At 38.4% G+C, this 22,833-nt stretch overlaps 1 protein-coding gene across 3 annotated transcripts in view; it reads left to right on the top strand.

Moving 5' to 3' along the window:
* LOC149312799 (glycerophosphocholine cholinephosphodiesterase ENPP6-like) overlaps positions 1 to 22,833 on the top strand; it is a 48,988-nt gene that overhangs the window by 19,914 nt on the left and 6,241 nt on the right. For all 3 annotated transcript variants that reach the window (XM_089525388.1, XM_089525391.1, XM_089525390.1), the window contains exons 2-6: positions 1,592 to 1,771; positions 8,540 to 8,651; positions 10,278 to 10,419; positions 14,344 to 14,523; positions 16,540 to 16,677. In XM_089525388.1, the coding sequence (XP_089381514.1) occupies positions 1,592 to 1,771; positions 8,540 to 8,651; positions 10,278 to 10,419; positions 14,344 to 14,523; positions 16,540 to 16,677 (752 nt within the window). The remainder of the gene's footprint in view (positions 1 to 1,591; positions 1,772 to 8,539; positions 8,652 to 10,277; positions 10,420 to 14,343; positions 14,524 to 16,539; positions 16,678 to 22,833) is intronic.

Here is a 22,833-nt window from a genome sequence, read left to right on the forward strand (position 1 = left end):
TGAAAGAGTGCCACCAAGCCAAGGCAACATGGCTATGGCACCCTGGAAAGGCCAGATCAGGGCCATGGTGTGTGGTTGCCACGGCCCTGATCTGGCTGAAACAGGGGTGGCTCCATGCTGCCCCTTTGGGGCTGTCTGAACAGTCCCTTACTTTCCTGATGAGGTCTCCACTCTTCCTCTCTTGGGCCTCCAGTGCCATTTTCACTCAGCCTAATTCAGCATCTGCACTTTTAGTTGTAGAGGATGGTTAGTAAGAAAACACGCATTTATTGTCCACCTTGCTTTCAAATATCCATTTGTTGAATGTTACACACACACACACGTACGTATATATCTCTAGGGGTAGTCATGTTGGCCAAAGAGCAAAATATAGCAGAAACCAAAAAGACATTATAGTGGGCTCTTGGTATCCACTGGGGTTTGGTTCCAGGACTCCTCATGGTGCGGTAACCTCAGGAGGGGAGAGCAGCAACGAGCTTGCCATCAAATGCCTCCTGAAGCCCAGGTGCCAAGGAGCTAGTGTGCTTTTGTATGAGTATTATTCATAGCAAGGGGGTCCAAAATCAAAAGAAAATACCTTTTAACAAAGGAAACAATATAATTATAATAACTGCAAGGAATACTTTAGCTTACTTCTTGGAAAATTCAGTTCCTTCGCAACCTCATTCAGCATAATGCTCTCTAAAGAAGCATTGTGTTAAGAGCTCTGGCTTCCACGAGAAGGTCTTATTCTGCAGTCTATGGTTACAGTACTTCTTTTTTTAAATGTGAAAGTAGTATTCGAATCAGAAACACCTGGGGCATCGTTGAGTTTGCAGTATAGGGAGGCTGAATTAATAACAGTCTGAGCATCCTCAATTGATCTTTGCTCTCTATTTCACAAACAATTTAATCGCAGCAAAGGCCTTAATGACACTCATATTAGGCACATTTGTCACACAGTAAATCTACAGCAGTAAAGCAATTCATGGCCTTAAATATCTAAGAAAGATTCATGCATGGAAAGAAAAGTGTTGGCATTAGATGCTCTTACTGTGGATTATGGATGTTACATTTGTAGGTCAGTGGGGTTAACCTTCAAGCTAACTTACTTTTTTCAACTTCAGGGTTGAGTTCTACAAAAGGAAGGAAGGAAGGAAGGAAGGAAGGAAGGAAGGAAGGAAGAGATTCTGTAGGCTCTGTTCTTAAACAGGTTTTGAATTGTTAAAAATGTTGCAAGAAAAAAAAAAGAAAGGATTACTAAAAAAAGTGAATGCACATGTAGCCCTTCAAAAATTAAAAAGTGTGCATTGGTGGAAAGGCAAGATTGAACACTGATCCTGTTCAATTCCTTCACCAAAGGAAACTGTGAAGCTGAGGATAAACTAGGCTATGAGTAAAGAACTAATTGTACCATATCTTCATATCATCTGTTCTTCATATATGTCTGGGGTGCATAGCGTAAGTACGTCCATATGACCTCCACATTTTCTTCCCTTATTTCAGAGGGACAATATCAGGATTTATTCTGGGCTTTGACAACAGTTTAAAGGGGGTATTATGATATATAGTGAAAAATGAGGATACCAAGCAAGTGTTTTTCATCTTCCAGGTCGCCACTGTGAGGTCCATCAGATGATTGGAAACTACATGTGGGATCCTGCTACAAATACGTCCTTTGATATCGGTGTGACTAAAGAGAGCCTCCTGCCTCTTTGGTGGAATGGATCAGAGCCATTATGGGTCACTATGGTGAAAGCAAAGAGGAAAGTCTTTATGTACTATTGGCCTGGTTAGTATTGCCAAATTCAGTGCCTCTTAAATTGCTGACGTGGGCCCCATACAGACAGGACAAACTGAAGCTGCTTCGAGTCACTTTGGAAGTATGCTGTTTAAATGATTCATGTGTCCTAAGAGTACGGAAGCTGCACCAAAGCCATGCTCCAGTCCTTAGGACTAGAGCATTGCTTTGGCATGGCTTCTGGACTCTTAGGACACATGCGTCATTTAAACAGCATACCTCCAAAGTGACCTGAAGCAGCTTTAGTTTGGCCTGTCTGTATGGTGCCTAACTCTGTATGTTGTACTTGTTAACAGTGATGACTACAAGCCTCTGTGATGCTCTCATTCTGATCTAACACACAGCACAGATGGGCCCCCTTTTTACAGAGCTGAAATCCCACTTATCAGCTGTTTAGCAAGTAAAGTGAGGCAGATGGAAAATGAATCCAGCCTACCCCTTGTTGTCTCTCCCAAACTGATAATGGAAGGGATTTCAGCCTTTAACACTGACTTCACTTCACAGAGGAGAAACGGGATTGGGGCCAAAAAAACATCGGCAAGGCATCCGTTTGTGTGTTCATTCTGGGTGGCGTACATGCGAGGAAGCCTCCTTCTACACGTGTTTTAATAAATCTTCATATGTGTTGCTGCATCACAGCGCCTGTGTTACAGGCACCCTCTCACACAAGACAGCTTATTTAAGGTATATGAGAAGAATTGCTGTTCTTTTGCTCATCTTGACATGACCATCTGTGTTGTGAAGCCTTTGAAAAAGGGAGAATCACTTAATATTGCAGCCCTGCCTGTTTTGCTTATGGAAGCCATCTATTAATGGAGGAAAATTAGTTGTATTCCAGTCTTTATAGCCTAAAGTGTCAGCCCTACTAGAGTAGACCCACTGAATCAATGGAACTTACATAAGTGATGACTTACCCTCCATAAGAAGCTAGGCTGGCCTCCTCCCTGCTCTCCTTTTGGAAGCAGCCAAAGACTTTTCTATTCAAACAGGCATAGGAGTGCATTTTACAGTGTATGTATAACCTCACTGCTATGTTTTTGAATGATTTTATGATTTTAAAAAACTTAACTGTATTTCAGTATGATAACTTGTTTAATTGCATGTAAACTTTTTTTTATTCTCAGGTTTTTGGCCTTTTCTTGTTCTAGCATTTTTGTAAGCCACCTTGGGTCCCACACCAGGAGATAGGTAGATAGATAGATGATAGATAGATAGATAGATAGATAGATAGATAGATATAAAGTTTCCATTGATTAAGTGGGTCTTCTCTAGTTAGACTGAACAATTGGATTGAGGCCTATATGTACAAATTCTGTTCCACATGAAAACTGTATTGGGGGTTATTATATAGCATAGTGTTACATCACATTGTATATTCACACTAAATACATATGTATGTCTCTTATGCGTATACATACCAAATGCCAATGGAGCAGCTGCCCCACTCATTTATGTTCTCTGCTGGTTCATCTCATCCTATCACATATGCATATAGTCACATCTCCCGTCATACAATGCTGCATAAGGCCATTCAATAGAAAAGGCAATGTCTCAACAACAGACAGACAGACAGACACCATTCTTTCTTTCTTAAACAAGATAGATGATGGACAACAAAAACATTATAGTACGTTAGCCAACCACACTGTTGCTACTGCTTTTAAATGATCCCCAAATCCACCAAAATGCAATCTCATTTTATGGTAGTTTCCAAATTACAGTTATCAAACTATAATTCTTACTAAAGCAAGTTCAACGTAAAGAAGAATTAAAACAGATGTATACATTTTAAAATGGGGGTAATTTTATTATCAAAAGACCTGAACTAAATTTAAAAGCTATAGTAGTTGTTTTGACCAACCACTTATAAACCTCTGTTTAAAGAAGAATAATACTTTGCTCCCCAGTTATGGATCTGTTTCAGTAGCTAAGCTGCTTCATCCCAAGGGCTCAAGCTAGGTAGCAACATTTTAAGTAAATATCTGGTTTTAAAAGTGTAATAAAGGCCCAAAACAGACCACCCAAAAACCGCAGGATGAAAGTGTCCATTTTAACTCTGGAGGGATGCCACAGCAGCCAAATTGGAAAAACCGTGTTCTTTTTACAGTGCCCGGTGCATATCACGAGTGTGCTATTGGCGCACCAGTGACGTAAGCGATGCCCAGTGACGTGTATATGTTGCACGTCCCTTACATCAAGATGGCAGCGTCTATGTGGATGGGACGCCGCCATGATGCTGCCGTCATTATACACTAGGGTTCAGTTAATGTGTGCTCTTGAATCCTAGTATCGGCGGCAGCACGCCCCTTTTGGCCCATCTGTCTTGGGTGAAAAATAGTCATTAATATATAATGGCATTAGATGTAAATGTTAATTATTTTCTCTTCACTTTATAAGCACGCATTTGCAAAATTAAAAAAAAACGATGGAAGCTCAAAGTTTTCTAAATATGTCATTGCCTGATTTTAATATTTAGCACCATGAAACTAAATATTAAGATCAGACAATGACATATTTTAGAAAACTTTGAGCTTCCATCATTTTTTTTAAATTTTGCAAATGAGTGCTTATAAAGTGAGGGGAAAATAATTAACACCAGAGTGCCTAAGAACACTTTCCAAGCCATGCTTGGAGCAAAGTACTGTGGCTGAGCTCACCTGAAGGTGAGAGATTGCACTAAAAATCATATTGCACCAGATACTCAATATGATCTTGAATTATATGCTTCCCTACGTCCAATCTAGATCACTCTTTCCCAACTTGGCACCTTCTAGAGATTCTGGACAGTGCCGGTGGTCATGAATCTTGCAAGCACTTGTCTAAAACATTTGGAAGGTGCTAAGTTGAAGAACTCTGGTCTAGATAGAGAATTTATCACACCCTGGTTGGAAAATGTATATGCATCACATGATGTCCCAAAACATATAGCAAATTCAGCATATGTTCATGGACAACTATTTGGAGTTAGCAACTTGTTGGTCTATTACAGATTTTTTTTAAAGAATAGAAAAGGGATTAAAATTCTGTTTCTCTTTTTCAGGCATGATCATGGTCATATTTTTAAGTGAGCATACAACTACTTCACTTTTAGGAGCCTGCAGTGTCATGTCTGGATCAATAATAGAAATATTGAGAAAATAAAATAAAGACCATTCAAATTCCATTCCCTTTTCCCTTTATGCAAGACATTCCCCAGATCATTTGAGCAGGTCTGGAGGCTTTAAAGAAATCTGTTATGACATTCTGCATCCAGCTGTTAAGCCAATATTTAGACATGCAGTTTGAAAAAGAAGAGGTTCAAGTCCTTGTGTCAAACATTTAAAGATACATTTCATTATAAAAGGGGTGTATGTGTGAATAGCTGTACTTTAAAAAAAAGCTTCAATTGCAAATTATTTTCTAAAACTGATATAATACAAACAGTGCAACATTGTTGTACTTTGCCTTCATGTCACTTTTAATTTATGGTGACCCTGTGTATGAGAGACCTCATTTGCTCTTGTGAACTTAGGCCTGTGGCTTCCTTTATTGCATCAATCCACCTATAATAATATGGTCTTTCTCTTTTCCTATTTTTTCCCACTTTACCAGCCATTAACATCTTTTCAAAGGCTCATGCAAGTAACATCCAGAAATACTTTTAATGTCCTGTTAATTCATCTTCTAAAAATTTGTGTAGTAGTTACAATCATATTTAGTGAACAAAACTCTGTTTCAAGAGTACTCAGCCTTTGGGTCTATAGATCAGTGGTTCCCAAACTTTGGTCCTCCAAACATTTTGGACTTGTGGTCCCAGAATTCCTGTTTGCCAAGTTAGCCAAAGGACCAAAACACCTGAAGGTCCAAACCTCTGTTTTAGATGTCTTAGACTTCAGCTCCCAGAACCTTTCACCTTGATCTAAGATGGCTAGTGTGTCTGAGAACTGTCATCCAAAGAGGCTGGAGAACCACATTTTGAGAACTACTGTAAAAAACAGAATACATCCTAACTATGGGTCAATTTCATTTCTATTGAATTGCACACATTAAAAATATTCCAATGTGCATTGCATTTTGAAGGGATGAGTAAAGTTCAGAATGATAACACAAGCCTGTTAATGGATAACGGAGCCCTGGTGGCGCAGTGGTTAAATGCCTGTACTGCAGCCATTCACTCAAAACCACAAGGTTGTGAGTTCAAGACCAGCAAAAGGGCCCAAGCTCGACTCAGGCTTGCATCCTTCCGAGGTCGCTAAAATGAGTACCCAGACTGTTGGGGGCAAAATTAGCTTACCTGCTAATTAGCTTACTTGCTGTTCACCGCTATGATCTTTGGAATAGCGGTATATAAATAAAACAAATTATATTATTAAGCCTGCAATGACCTTCAGTTTTGCAGACTTATGCAGTTCAATTGTTACATATGTTTTAGTACTACTCAGCATTTCCTGGTTTTAACAATCTTAACCTATGATCTTGAATTTAACAGAAACTAAACAAATCAAGGAATGTCAATTACAGCTAGGGAAATATTTTCTCACAGGCATTTAGCACAGCTGGGGAATCTGTCAACCCCCCCTACAATATCGCATTAGTTCATCCATCTTGGGATGCATGGACCCAGTAGTGTGTTAAGTATATAATCAAATAATATACACATTTTGAATATATACTGGTTATCACAGGTGCTGCTCATCTAACTTGTGCATGGCTATGTTTTAGCCAAAATTATTGAAATCCTTCTTACTCTAGAAGACCCTCCAGTAGGGAAATGATCAAAACTGGTATGCTTAAGAACATGTGCAGTCCATGTGCCATGTGCAGCTCCCCTTTTTTGTGGCCCTCCAATACTTGTAGAATGTTTGTCTTTTTAAAATATATATATTGTAGTTTATATGAAAATTCAGCAGCAAAACAATAAATGCACTATGCTCTATGAGAAAAGGAACTTAATATACTATTGTCAATGTCATAGGACTTTATCACACAGGGGAAATCGGGCGTTTAAAAAAATTACCCAGGACATTTGCTCGATCGTGGGAAAGATTTTCCCATGATGTCACGATTAAAGAGGACCTATCCCAGAAAAAAACAAGAATGCTTCAGCAACAAATCATTCATGGGAAAATGCTGGAGCATTCTTTAATTACGATGAGTGAGAAAAGCTTTTCTGTGACCATGCAAATGTCCTGGGAAAATGCCTTTTAAACGCCTGATTTCCTCCCGTGTTATAAAGTCCATGGTCAGTACTATAGTCAGTATCATAGGGCAATCTCTTATTATATTCTTCCCCACTAAAGAAGCATTGTTTATACAAACACTATACTACTGGGACAGTTACCTTGTCTTTTGCACCTTTTTGGAAAAGTACATTGTATTCATATATATATTTAGGTGTACTTAGTTTGGAATGGATGTAAACCATCTCGGATCCTGTTCTGAGACAAAGGCAGTATATAAATAAAATAAAATAAAATAAAATAACCCTTGGAAATTGTTCCCCCCTGCTGTATAACTTGCTTCCTTCAATGCAACCAGCATTCACTGAGGGTTATTTTCTCATTCCCCAAAGAGGAAGTGGAATGCTCAGGTTTAAGTAGCACAAGTCCCTTCCTGCTTAGGTAGGAAAACCTTGTTTATTATCCTTATTCTGCATTATATGTTCATTTATTCAGTGAAATACATATCATAGCACTATAGTTTCCATGCCCTTGGGATATTAAAAACTAGATTGCTTGTACATTTTGTTGCTGAGCAGAACCGCTATAAATACTAATATTACAACATGGTTCTCTTGTGTTTAGAGCATACACACAGTTCATTTGCCATAGGTTTCTAGGGCTTCATACATTGTGTTTTGTTGGGAAAAGCTTCAGGTGACAAAAAGTTAACTGGCGTAAAATAGATTAAGATTCTGTGAGGAAATAGATTCAGCAGTTCAATAAACCAGTTCCATTAGGAAGAAATGCAACTAAATGCAAAAGATTTGGTAAAAATATTAATTTTATTAATTTTATTTTAATTAGACTTCAGGTCTGCAGTTAGCTTGGTCAATAATTCTGAGAGCTGAAGTCCAAAATACCTGGTGGACCAAACTTTTAGGAACCATTGGATTACACAAATACAAAATGGGCCCAGTTTTTGGCAAGCTGTGCTTTTTTTCTCAATAGCTGGATGGCTAGATAGACAGACAAACAGACAGACGGACAGATAGACGGACTGATAGTTAATAGATTCAACACATTTTTCTCAAAGAAAACTCCTTTAATCAAGGTTTAATCAAGTTACTATTAATCCTGCAGTGTTTAGTTTAGGATATTGAAATAACATAATCACCATCATCACTGTCCTCATTTTCACCACCCACGCCATTCTTTCTCCTTTCCCCCAGGACATACAAAAAGTTACTACTGAAATATTCGTAAACTACCAATAGCATTAAAAGCAATTTAAAGCAAAAGCCATGAAATAAAAATGGCACAACACGTCATTACATTTAAAAAAAGCTATTGGACGTATTTAGAATTCACATCTAAGGTTTCTGATAAAATTTTGAATCTCAGATGGATGTTTTCATAGTCTGTATGTGCACATGTAAACACACGGACTTTGTTTTGCCTCTTGCAAATTCTCACCTCATCATAATTTTGATTTCAAAGTATTTCATTGTTAATTGAACTATTAATTCAAACTGTAAGGGTGGCTAGGAAGAGACCGTGCCAATTTGTCATTTAGCATTTGGAATCAGAACAAGCCATAACAACCAACATTCCTTTTTAGGATGTGAAGTTGAAATCCTTGGACACCGACCTACTTACTGCTTACCATACTATAGTGTTCCAACAGATGCCAATTTCTCCAACGCTGTCAATAATGCTATTGAGTCTTTGAGGTAAAGATACCAAAATGTTTTGCTTTGATTGACTGATTTGATAGAAGGAACTCTGCTTCTGTATAAGAATAATAGCACCATGTCATTATAAAGGTAATTGATTCACTCCAAATTTCCTTTGTTATATTTTGTCATTTGAGCAGCAATCTTTATCAAGCTAAACTGAAAACAGGAAAATTGGGTGGCTGGGTGGGGGAAAGTACAGGATAAAATTATAGTGCTTTAGTTCCAAGCAAACTTTTAAGTTCCATGTTGGGTTTCCTTTGCCAAAAGATTTTAGCTGGCCCTAGAACATAGACAACAGATGTTGAAAGTGTCACCTTACTGAGCAGCAGACATGTAGTACAAAATATTTTTGTTCCAGATTAGTTTATCTTTGTTTTCTGCAGATCCCTCACAACACTTAATAATTATTTGATCATGTATCTGGTCAAATGCTTTAACATTTTCTAATGTAATTAGTGCTATGCATTATGGAAGCTCTCACATTGGTTTGGCATATAAGGGGGAGTGATGCTTCATTATTTAATGCAAACTTACTGCTTGCTTGAAAGTCCCATCCAGGCTGTTCTATCAAGTCAGAAATCTAGCTGTCAGTCAGTTTTGTCTAATCTGGCATACTCCAGATGTACTAAATGATAACTCTGGCACTGTAGTTCAACATATCTGCAGGTGAGGGGGTGCGAGGCTGGGGAAAGCTGTTGCAAATTGTTGGGTATTGTTTGTTTTTAGCTTAGTGTTCACCCCAGAATAAAAGCAAACTGCTGAACTGCAAATGTTGCATGAAGCTTCAATGCAATCTTCCTTTTGCTTGTCAAGTGATGTTTATGTGGCCTTTCAAATATCATTTTGATAAGTATCCAATAATAACAAGTGTTGCTTTATATAGCACTTCTTAGAAAAGGAAGTGCAATTTTGTGTAATTTACTATATGTATCCAATAATCATTTGCACAAGAGTTTTGGTTCCTATATGTTTGTATTACTTTTGTTATATATAAAATTTGTTATTTCAGACTCATCATTTTTTTGGCATTTGTTATTTCTGATTTTAATTGTACATGTTTTATGTGAGATCATTAGCCATCTTGAGCTCTTATAAGACAGGGAAGGCTCTAAATCAAATTAAGAAAGAAAGTACATAAACAAAATGTTGTTGACAATTATAGTCCCATCTTTATTACTTTGACATCACATCAGTACATAAATTTGGAGTTATTTTTGAAAGGCTGAACAAGACTGTTTCAGTGATCTATAGGTAGGACTGAGTAAGAATTAAAGGCTCCGACTGAGTAAAATGTAGGAGAGCCATCACTGGCAGGAAGGGTCTGGTGATGGGACGATGCAATTTGCTAAAGGAGAGATCATGATATCTCCATCTAGATTAATTTCAGTTACAATGTCTTCATGAGAAAGGAGCATTACACAGAAAGGGTAGCATGCTGTGGGATATAGCATAGCCTGCACCTCTTATATTTGCAATATTTAGCAGCAGATAGCAGGAAAAACAGGTGTCACAAGACACCTTAAGAGGAAACATGCTTATTTTACACTTCTTTTATTTTATGCTTAATTTATAAGGTTGCTTATTTTACATTTAACTCTTTTTGTGATATTGTTACTTTAGAAATGGCTCAGCAGATTTGGCAGCAGTGTATTATGAACGAGTTGATGTCGAAGGCCATCATTATGGCCCCTCATCTATTCAGAGGAAAGATACTGTAAAAGCTGTGGATAACGTTTTGTTCAATATGACTAAACTTATCAAGGTAGGTATCATTTAGAAGCTACAGTGTCCTTCAGGATCTTCTCCATACTCCTCTGTTCCTCACTTTTATTCAATGTCATCAAGGGGTTTATATCTTGCTACATGTACTGTGGGCCTGCCATATTGGTAAGCTTGTCATTCATAATTTGGAGCTCTTGCAAATTGCTCCATCCCATGTTAGTCAATAGTGGCACATGCCCATGAGTGCACTGACACAAACAAGTGCACATCATTGCCCATTGACTAATATAGCCTTGAGCTCCCACAGTTTTTCCATCAGTAGGGGGCCCAGAACCAAACCCCCACAGATGAGATGGCCTGACTGTACTTGGTACAGTACATGAACATTCATGTCTGAAATGGTAATGTGCCTTATACATATTTAACACTGCCAGATTTTCAGAATAGCAAGAAGTAACAGTTGAAATTCATGGTATGCAGGGCTGACAATCAGGAAGCAGCTATTAACAAGTTTGTATTCTACCTAAACACCAAATGAAAGTATTGATTTCAGTTAAACTAGCTATATATGCCTCTCAGTATGAATATACTGCCCACATTAATAAATTACATGATGCATATATTTCTGTTTTTATGATGGGCTCACAAAAAAAAAAAAACCCACAGGATTTTTGGGGTTTTCATTCAGTCTACATAAAAGGAAAAGTCTTCCAGGCCTTAAATAGGGTGCATTTATTATAATAAAGAACACCTGCCACCCCTCTAAGGGCCACCTGGCAATCCATGTACATATTTAAAATGTGTAAATGTAACTACTCAAACATAAAAGGAGACATGCATGTGCACTTAGTATCTTAGTGTCTTACTTATGTTTATCATAGTGGCCCATACTAGGTATGGTATTATACAGTGTGCACCATGTTTACTTCTGCAAGTGAAAAAGCCATAACTTGTTGCTGTGAATTTAAAAGATCCAGCAGATGAAGTTACTGTTTTACTAAAGCCCTAAGATTAGAAGGAGGACCACCATCTCATCAGTAACATCAGAATGAAAGTGGATGGAAGAGCTAATAAATTCGGTGGTCAAATAAGAATAATCTGTTTATCTGCTCTAGCACTTCGAAGCTAAAGGCTTCCTTGCCCAAATCCCCAAATTTAGTATATCTGATCCTAATTAAAAAGTAATAGGTAAACGGTGGTTCTCTAGTGGGGGCAGTTGGGGGTTCCTTAATACTATCCATTGTCCTCTTGGACACCCACCCAGTTTTGGCCAAATCAAGCCTTTCAGAAACACTACCCAAAAGGGATGCTATAAAAGATAAGGAAGACAGATTACTAACTGGTTGGTCATTTGAGAGCTCAGCATGGCTGGGAAAGATCTCTGTCTGAAGTCTGGGACATAGATTATTCAGCTAACCGGGTACATATATGTGCTCATATGGTTTTTCAAAGAATGATAAATTCATGGACTGGAAATACTAAGGAAAGGACTGCTCGCTACTGCATGCTGGACAGAACCTCATAAATACTTTGTTGATATACATTGTAAAAAGAAATTACTACAGCTACTATTGATGAAGAACCAACTCATGTTAATCCAGATTACATCATTTCATAAGCAGAACCAGCAGAAACCATGATGACACTTCTGCCTGCCTCTTCACAAGAGAGTGAATATGGGAACAGAGAGTACTGCATTGGCTTTAGGGTCCTTAAACTGTTAGCAGGGATGCTGCCAGTTGATAGTGAAGTTAATGTTAGTCTGTTTCTACAGAAACAACAGAGACGTTTGGCTGATCTTTAAAACCTTTTATTGCCTGTTTGGGACCAGCCTTCCACATAAGAAATCCACGAACACCTCCGCCTTTTAAAGATTAGTCACTCCTCAATATCCCCTTACTGGTTGTATCCACATGATACAACTATAGTACTTTGATGCCACATTAACTGCCATGACTGCAGAGACCTCTAGAGCTGTAGGTCAGGGGGTGATGCCTCACCAAACTACAAATTGCAGGATACAGTCACAGCAGTTAAAGTGGTATCAAAATGATATAATTTTGCAGTGTGGATACAACCACTGAAAAAAACTGGAATGAGTAGAGGAAGGAATGCCTTCTGTTAGCATTCTTGTGACTCTTCTCAAGCCAGTATATGGATTTCTGGGTTTAGCTCAGAAAGTCATGGTTGTATTTCTCAAGAAAGTTCCAATCATAAAGGCCCAGCTTCAGAGAAAGCTGGTGACACCCAGGTCTTGTTAAACCAACGAGATAAGTTAATTGTGACTAAGAGCAGATACAGGTGGCTTGGTTGAGCAGAAACTGGTGATTTGGGCAGGCTTTGGGCAACTGATTGTCTATTGAACAAGGAGATTTTAATGGGAGCTGGACTTTTACCTTTGATGCTCATGTCTGATTTGTTGGTTCTTTTAATGAGATAATCTATTTAATTCTGTTTCAAAAGTGTACCATTTGAATTTTCAGCTGTATCTATTTTTAAAATACCTTGTGAGCTCCATTGTGTCTCAGTACTGAGAGAAAAAAAGGATACAAAATAAGAAGGAAGGAAGGAAGGAAGAAAGGATGGATGGATGGATGGAGTAGGGATACCACCAAAATCAGGTTCTTGGTGAATGCACACATCTCACCACATGGATCAGGAACACTACATTGCATGGTCTGCCAGTCCACACCACTAATACTCAGAATATAGAATAAAAGCAGAGAGACTCATAATCTGATGATGGCACTTCCATCCAAATCTAGGGCCTATTCATTCAATACAATTATAACACTATATTCCACTTTAACTGTTATGGCAACATCTAGTAGAATTCTCTGATTTAAAGTTTAGGGTGAGAATTTAAAGATATAGATATGTGAGTCTATAGAATCAAGTATGTGGAGAGATCTTGTAGCACCTTTGAGACTACTGGCAAGAAAGAAGTTGGCAGCATGTGCTTTCATAGACTGAAGTCTACGGAAACTCATGCTGCCAACTTCTTTCTTGCCGTTAGTCTCAAAGGTGCTACAAGATCTATCCACATACAGTTTAGGGCAAGGCATTCAGAATTCTTAGCCAGAGAGCTCTAGTGCCTCACCAAATGACAAATCCCAGGATTACACTGGATGTTGCCATAGCCTTTAGTGAAATATAGTGTGCTAGTGTGAATATGTAATGTGAATGGGCCCCCTGTATTTCAAACATGGAGAATCGCTGTGTGCAGGGATTTCTCAGGCAGTCCACAACTTCTTTTAGTAATCAAGGATAAAAGACCATTTGAACTATGGAAACTGAACTCTGAAAAGTGTATTCCATCTCAAACATAAGTCTTTTTGATTTTAGTTCAAATAGAACCAAGGGCTCTGCTAGACAGGGTAAAAATACCAAGACATATCAAAACCATATGCTCACTTCTCTTCTTCTTCTTTTTTTAGAGGTTTCTTTAGTGTTATGGTATAATAGTGCAACACGGAAATAGCACTACTAAACTATAACACATTTTTAAAAAACCAATGCAGATTAAGAATCAGAAAGGAGAAAATTTGCTCTTCATAGACCACCTCAGCAAACCATGTCCCATTTTAAAGAAAACCTTGAAGAGTTTTAGTGCAAATCCAAGAAATCATAAAAAATACCACCTGATAATAATGACACTGGTACACATGGAGGTGACAACAAAAGGCAAAATCCAGCAAAACTCTAAGAGCTATATCATATCAACTCATGCTTCTTTAGACCAGTCTAGAAGAGCTGTAACTTTATCTGGATCTTTTAAAACCAGACATTAGCATCAACTCAACTGGAAGTGGTGGAGGATGTGTGAAAAGATTACATCTCATTGTTCCTCTGTTCCTATCATATACTCACTGTGCCGGTAAATGAATCTGCTTACCAAAGTGGAAATGGGGAAGCATTTTATGTCCTTTTCAAGCTATAATCATGGTCTTTACTACCTTGACAGGACAAGGGCCTGCAGAATGACCTGAATGTGATTCTTTTCTCGGATCATGGGATGACTGACATTTCTTGGACGGATAAAGTGATTGAACTGAAAAACTGTATCAACATGAGTGATGTTATACTACTGAAGGACCGAGGGCCTGTTGTAAGCCTGTGGCCAGTCAAAGACAAGCAGCTTGAGGCAAGGAAAACAGACACCTTTTCTCTTCCTTAATCCACCTTGTGCCAATCATTTTTTGCTTCATATCCAGTTCTGCCGCTCATCTGGACTACGCCCTGTCCTTCCTTGTGCATTCACAAATGTGGAAGGGAAAAGGAAGATATAGTGGAACCATGAGTAACTGAATCTCTGACCTTCCCAATACGATTTCAGAGGGAACTATTTCTTTCATATTGCTGCTAAACTGTTTATGATGGGACATCAGGGAAGGCAGTTGAGGGTCCACTGAAAAACAGAAACTAGGAAGACTGTAATCCGTTCCACTTATGACTCACAGTCATGTATTCATAACCTCAAACAGCGAAAGCTAGTGGCTCTGATGTCAGTAGAGCAGAGAATCTCCTCTGGGTTTTAAGATAAATGTTAAAGGTACTATCAAAAGGGCTGAAACCGTGTTATAACAAACAGTTATGCCTGCTTAAGTTTTGTAGGTTCTTTGGCACAGTTTCCTTTGCTTCATTCTTTAGATCCTTTGTTACATGTCCCTATGTTGTACCCTTGACTTATCCACAGACCATATCAGATTCCATCATTTTTCAACTTATACATATGATCAAATTATAGATGAGTATATACAGTAGTTTTGCAAGTGGGTGAGCTAAAGCCCACAGATCTCCCTCTTAAAAAAAACCTCTGTGTGATTTTAAAAAAAACCAGGGCCCCAATCCTTACTGAAATTGCTCATCCCTTCCTTATATAGATTTATTGGCTGTAGTGGGGATAGCAATCCTTTAAAGAGCACTTTTGAACAGAAATTGATGATAGTTTTTTGTGGGTTTTTCGGGCTATGTGGCCATGTTCTAGAAGAATTTATTCCTGGCGTTCCGCCAGCATCTGTGGCTGGCATCTTTCTCTGAAGATGCCAGCCACAGATGCTGGTGAAACTTCAGGAATAAATTATTCTAGAACATGGCCACATAGCCCGAAAAACCCACAAAAAAACTATGGATGCCAACCATGAAAACCTTCGATTCACATTAGAAATTGATTATGTTTGCAAACATGATTGACTCTTCAATGTGGATGAAGCTACCAAATTTCAAATAAATAGATTCAGAAAATTTTATGCTAGATTCATATATATATATATATATATATGAGGCCTCCTCACATGATAAAATATTAATCTTTCCACATTTCACAGCTTGTAGGTAAGTTAATCACAGAATTTCAAGGTACTGGAGATTGTGCCGGAAGTTGTGGATGTGGAGCTGCGAAAGACTGTTGGGAGAAGTGATTGGTTTCTTGCCCTGTTTCGTTTTCATGAAAATAGCATCCATGGGCAATTAACTGACAAAGTGTAGATTAGCTATATGGTTTAGAGAGTTAGGATTAATAGATAATTGTTAAGGAGAAAACAAAATGAAAAGCCTCAGACTAATACGCATCTCTGTCCCCAAAACACTGTGACTGAAAGCAAAAAGGAGAGCATTGGTAAAGTTATCCCTTGGTTGGAAGCTATAATTGTCAGTCAAAGATAAATTCTTCTCCCTTCTACTACCCCAGGTTCTTCATATAGCTTGCTCAGGGTAATGTAACATTTTAACCAAGAAGTCTTCAATCTGTCAGATATTTTTGGTACCTTTCAAAGTCTAAGACAGTCCAAGCTAATTCTCGTCAGATTGCTTTGGAGGGACTTCCAAAGTGTTCTTTGCTTCAGAAGAACCCCAAATATCTCTAAAGTGGCCTGAAGCAACTTAAGATTCATCTCATCTAAATCCACACATTTACAAAATGTCCAGTGATCCCCTCAAGTGTTCAGTGATGTTTGCCCTAAGAATATAAACTAATTAGTGTCTTCTCACACTATGTGAACCAAATGGGAACATTACTGGATTTTCTGTTATAGAGTTTTCTCTCTTCTTGCCCTGAGAAAGTTGATGGGACAATGTAATTTACACCAACAGTTAATGCTTATTCATGCTGGCTTGTTGTAATGATGCCCATTGAATTTTTGTAAATTTAATTTCTTTGCAGATATATAGCAAACTGAAGAATGTACCACATATGACAGTTTACATGAAAGAGGATATCCCTGCTAGATTCTATTATAAAAAAGGAAAATTTGTCTCTCCTTTGACACTTGTTGCTGAAGAAGGCTGGTTCATCACAGAGGTACATCACCTGTGCTAAGTCTGTACAATTGTGGCTCAACAGCAGAACACAACCAAGCATAATGATGAAGGCAATCCTCAACACATTTTGCTTTCTGACACAGGGCAGTAGATATTACCTTCACAATCCAAGGAGTCTGATATACCCAAATGTGGCCATGCTGTTTGGTTATGGGAGACAGAAGATCCCTCATGCATCTTTCCCTGTCTCTAGCAGATAAAAAGTATAGCAATTAAGAACTATATAACAATAAATATTTTGCCCTTTCATGACATCCAGAATCTGCTGCATGTAGCACCGATCCCATTCTGCCTAATATTAGGGCTGGCTCTGCTATTTGGCAACAAAATTAATTTATTGGAAACTTTAGGGAGCCAGCACACATGGTTGATGGACTATGTTTGTCTTAGCAGGTATACTGCAGGTTGTGCAGGCCTGTGTAACAGTGCAACAAGTCTGCCTGGGCTATCAATCCCCCCTCTCATTTTAACTGCAGTATGAAATGTGAAATGTTCAATCAATCAATCAATCTTTATTAATGCTTAAGCCAAAGGCCATTCGCATGATAAAATATAAAACCAATAACAGCAATTCAGAATTATAAAATATTCCATCGAATAGCATCAAATAGCATCCAGATTTAATACATAATATACTTCCAATCAATTAAATAAAACAACTTTAAAAGAAAAAAGAAAAAAAAAGAAAAAGAAAAACCACTTCAAGGTTTGGATAAGATCATCCACCTAAGAATCATTAAAAACATTTTTAAAAAAAACAAAAACAGCTTCAAAGTTTAGATAAAGTCATCCCCCTGACAATCAACTGCAATGTCTGCTATTACCCTTGCCCGAATTTTGTTTGCTGCTGAAGCAAACAATGAAACCTTATAAGTTACCTTAGAATCAATATCAGACAAGAGATAAAAAATCTTTTCAGAAATGGTATTAGACTGTAAATTGGACAGAATAGATCCCATAAATTTTGTTCTTGGACCAGTATATAGTGAGCAAGAAAACAAATAATGAGGCAAATCCTCGATTTCTGGGGCTCCACAAATACATAAACAGGAATCCTTAGGTGTATGTGAATATCTACCGTCAATCATGGCTGAGGGCATTGTTTGGAAGCGAAGAGCTGTAAAAGCCTGTCTAAGCTTTAGAAATGTAAGATTCCCTAGATACATAGCCATCTGATGGTCCAATTTATATAATCTAAACCAATTGGAAAATTTCGAATTATTAATAGCCACCCTATCCAGGTTCACATCATGGTTAAAAATATATTCACGGAGCTTCTCTCTTGAATTCAAACTAGAAGAATTTTCAGTTAGAGCAGGATATAATTCAAGCAGCCTCTGATGTCTTGAGCTCCAGACTTTACAGGTTGATAAATATTGAAAACACAACTTAGGAAAAACCTTAAGCGTAGAATCTTTAACAGATCTCCAGTAATTAAGTAAAGTAAAGTAAATGCGAGCTCTAATGGAAGGCAGGCCAACCTCAGCCCGGACCAAGGCTGCGGGCGTGCCAGGTGGAAGTAGGAGCAATTTCCTGAGAAACATATTCTGGATGGCCTCCAGTTTGACCATTTGGGAATCATCCCAGCCCCACACGGCAGCACCATAAAGAATCTGGGTTATAACTTTACTCTGATATATTTTGACAGTAGGTGCAACTAGATGACCCCCTGCCTGATTATAGAATCTAAGGATTGCTCCAATTGATCTCACAGCTACTGCTCTACTAGCTTCTATATGGGACTTCCAAGAGAGGTTTTCTGTGAAATGAATGCCGAGATACTTAAATTCTCTGCATTGTTCAATCTGATGACCGTTAATAGAACAACGAAAATCAGAGTGTCTTTTCCCAAAAACCATTACCTTAGTTTTATTATAGTTGATAACAAGCTTTTCCTTGGAGCAAAATGCCTCTAGCTTGGAAAGTAACCTTCTCAGACCTATACGTGTAAGTGAAATTAGAACCATGTCATCAGCATATAACAGAATAGAGATCTTTTTTGGTCCAAGTGCAGGTGGAAAAAATTCTGGGCCAGAAAGTGCTGGAATGATGTCATTCAAATATAGATTAAAAAGTGTTGGTGCCAAGAGGCATCCTTGTTTAACTCCTTTATTTGTAGGAATAGGATCAGTTAGTGAACCAGAGGTACCAACTCTTATCCTTGCTGTTGTATTGGTATAAAGTTCCTTAATCAAAAACAATAAGCGGTTGTCTATATTAGTATTGGCCAATTTATGCCATAACAAGTTTCTATCAATTGAATCAAAGGCTGCTGCTAGATCAATAAAGGCAACAAACAGATGTTTTGTAGGGCCTTCAATTCCTTTCTGGGCTAAATAATAAAGAGTCAAACAGTGGTCAATAGTACTCTGGCCTTCCCTAAATCCAGCTTGTTCAGGATAAATAATCTGGTTATTAAATTCCCAATCCTCCAGTCTATTTAATAGATATCTACTATATAGCTTAGAATCCACGTCCAGAAGGCTTATGGGCCGATAGTTATTAGGATCTTGCTTATCTCCCTTCTTATATATGGGGACAACTACGCTCTGTTTCCAGCCTACTGGAGTTATCCCGGTATTATTGATTTGGGTAAACACCTTAGCTAATATTGGAGCCCACCAATCAGAAAAGTTTTTATATATTTCTGGGGGCATCATATTTTCTCCTGGGGCTTTATTCAATGCCAAAGCTGCAATCAGCTTTTTTATCTCAGATTCTGAAACTGGGGGCCATTGAGGTAGATAGGTAGTTTTTAAATCAAAAAAAGAGTGATGCTCTGCATTTGTAACTCCATAGAGTTTACTAAAATGGCTATACCATTGTTGTGATGTAATATGCCCAACAATAACCGGTCTAATCTTATTCATGCCAGAAGCTGTAATATCCCAAAACTGTTTCTCATTTTTTTCTGTAACAGCTTGCGCTAGTTGTTTCCATTGTGTTCTAATATATTCATCTTTTTTGTGTTTTAAGAGTGCCTTATAGGATGACCGCATAGAGGCTAAGATGTCAGGAGAGATATTGTCGTTGTTTCTAAGTGCCTGCCGAGAGCACTTCATCAGTGCTTTCCGAGCATTTCGACATTCCAAATCAAACCATTTGTTAGTTGCTACCGTGTTGGGATTAAATTGTTTGTTACTCACCAATTTGGGCCTAAGCATTTGAATGATGGTTTGAAAAATATGTAAAATATCTGAAGTGGAATTTAAAATAGCTGATTGTAGGGACTTAAAGGTAATACTCTCCAGTATCTGATGGACTGAAATGCCCAAATTAATTGACCACCGTATTCTCTGTTCTCCTATATGAATTCCATTTAGATTTAAATTTAAATTTAAATTTTGGGGAGTACAAGGGGGGTGAAATGACCCAGTATTAAATAATAATGACAATGGGAAATGATCACTTTCAACACGACTAATAACTTCAAATTTACAAATATCAGGTACCAGATTTGCAGATACTATTATATAATCTATTGTACTTGTTCCCCTGTTGGTAACATAAGTATATGGACCTGATGTCAGATCGTAATGGGTTCCGTTAAGGCACTGCAAGCCATGCAAAGAAAGAATTTCTATAAGCTTAAAGCCAGCTTTGTTGGTAATTATATCCTTTGAGACCCTAGGGACAGGTGCAATATAAGCAGTTGATCCTTGGTTAGTACTCTCCACCTGCCTTGAGTCGTTTCCAATTCTAGCATTAAAGTCTCCACAGAGTAAAAGCCTTGTAGAGGGATATTGACTCTCCAAAGAAAATATGGTTTCAGATAAGCTATCCCAAATATTGTTAGGACCTACGTTCTTTGCTAAGTTAGGGGGAAAGTAAACATTTATGCAAATTAAGGAACCAAAACACATGCTCTTGATGACTAGCACCTGTATCCAATGTGGAAAGGCACAAGTTATTGGTTGAATCTCCGCCTGTAAATCAACAGATATGAATATTGTAAGACCGCCACTACCACGGCCTCTTGTACAACTTTTAACTGCGGGAACAGAAAATGCTTGAAATCCATAGAGAGATGGCAAATTAGTTTCAAGCGCCCATGTCTCTTGTAAACATAGAATTTTAAAAGTTTGAAGGTAATTTGCAAAATCTGCATCATGGAACTTGTTTCCCCAGCCCATGATATTCCAACATAATAAGCTTAGTTGTCAAGCTGATGTTAAGTCCATGTCATCATCAATATTCAAGAGTTCTGTTTGAGCTGGATCCTTTTGTTTGTTGGATGCTTCATGCAGAGAGGGTACAGTGTTAACTCTCTTAGGTTCCAAAGGTTGTACTGTAGTTATAGTTGTAAGGTCCTTTTTATTCATTGATAAGAGAGCATCAATAGAACTCATATCTAAAGCTCTCTCCACCTCATGGACCTCAGCAGTAGTTATTGAATTCCACAGTGGTATGGCCAAATCCTTTGTGGTAAGCAGCATATTTTTAAGGTCCTCTACTCTGGATGTGATGTCATGTTGTTCTATATTAATTATTAAGTCACTTGGATCTGTGGCCTGTTTCTCTGTGGGTTGCCTCTCTGCCATACTGTTGTAGGTTTTAACTAAGTTGGGCTTTGGTGTGGTCTTACTCAAGGTCTCTTTAGGGATTCCTTTAGGAATTATCAAGTGAGCATTACTTTGATCTGCAAGCCCCCCACTACCATGCTTATTAGGGAACAGAGGAGATATAATTTGATCACGAAAAACCTGTGCTGGAATTATTTGGAACTTGAATAAAAAAGGTTTCATTTTTAACAACATGAGAGGGATTGTAGATTGTTCAAAAGTTAACAGGATTCGCTTATAAGTTGATATATTAGGAAGCCATTCCACCGCAAGGATATCAATGTCGTAGGAGGGCACCTGTAGAAGTTGGCTCAGCGAAGATCTAATGGTTCCATTGGACCTCCATCTGCCGTTATTTATACTGTTAAAAGCAATTTGCAACATAACTTGGTTTACTTGTAAAACCCTGCTATGGTTTCTTTCCCCCATCTCCTTAGAAGTTACTGGTAGACTGCCTCTGGGGTTGTTGGTAGTGGGAATCCTCACTTTACTGGATATTTCTCTATTGACATAATCTGAATTTTCTTTTGCCACTAATTGCTTCTGCATGAAAGTCTCAAAGGAATGTTTGAGAAGCTCTACCTGATTAACAATTTTCCCTAAGCGCTCATAAATTGAGATAACAGTATGAGCTGTTAAAAGGCATTGTTTTGTCACAAAGTCAGGAGGATTTAACTTGTTTTGCTTTGTGAGTTGTTCCTTCTCAGTATCTGGCAGTTTCTCCCATACGGACTCATTTAGTTCCAGGGACACCCCTTCATGAATGTTAACCGGCTCACTCCCTGAAGATGCTAAAAGTTCAGATAAAAGCTCATTTTCTTTTCCCAACACAAGAAAGTTGTTAGCAGTTGGAATTGTAAATTCTAAGTTTGAGTTTGCCAATGTAGATGGAATACTCACAGTTTCCTCATTAACAAGTAAGTCATCAATTTTAAGCTGTTTGGAAGCTTTGTTATGCTTATTTGTATCTGGGCTTGTTCTACAGCGCTTTTTATTGCCCATATCAGTAATTTCACCAAACAGTCTCTCCCTCGCTGCTGGGCTGCCAGGTGGGAGGGGGGATATTCCAGGGGCCAGCTAAGCCCCACAAACGCTGCCTCTCTCCCTCACTGCTGCTGCTGCTGCTGCTCCTCACCGAGGGTGCTGTTCCTGGGCCTCTTTTTAAAGGGCCCTGGGCGGTGCCCTTGCCTCTGTTGCTGCTGCTGGGCTGCCAGGTGGGAGGGGGGATATTCCAGGGGCCAGCTAAGCCCCACAAACGCTGCCTCTCTCCCTCACTGCTGCTGCTGCTGCTGCTCCTCCGTGAAATGTTAATACACACTCAGACTGGCATCCTATTAGTGACATTTGCATGCGTAAGTCCACCTTCACCCATAAGTACCCTTTTTTAAATCACTGCACAGGTTGAGCATTCTCTTCTACCCTCTGCAGCACCCAAAGCCCCACCAGGATCAATGGTTTTGCTGTGACATTATGTATTTATTTATTTTATTTACTCTCAGAGCGGCTTACAATTATTATTATTTTTAATTAGATGCTTCTCTGCCCTCAGGCTTACAATTTAAAAAAGACATGAC

The sequence above is a fragment of the Sceloporus occidentalis genome, unplaced genomic scaffold (genome assembly GCF_023333645.1).
Source record: "Sceloporus occidentalis isolate IW3139 unplaced genomic scaffold, rSceOcc1.0.p SCAF_5, whole genome shotgun sequence".
NCBI classification, from domain to species: domain Eukaryota; kingdom Metazoa; phylum Chordata; class Lepidosauria; order Squamata; family Phrynosomatidae; genus Sceloporus; species Sceloporus occidentalis.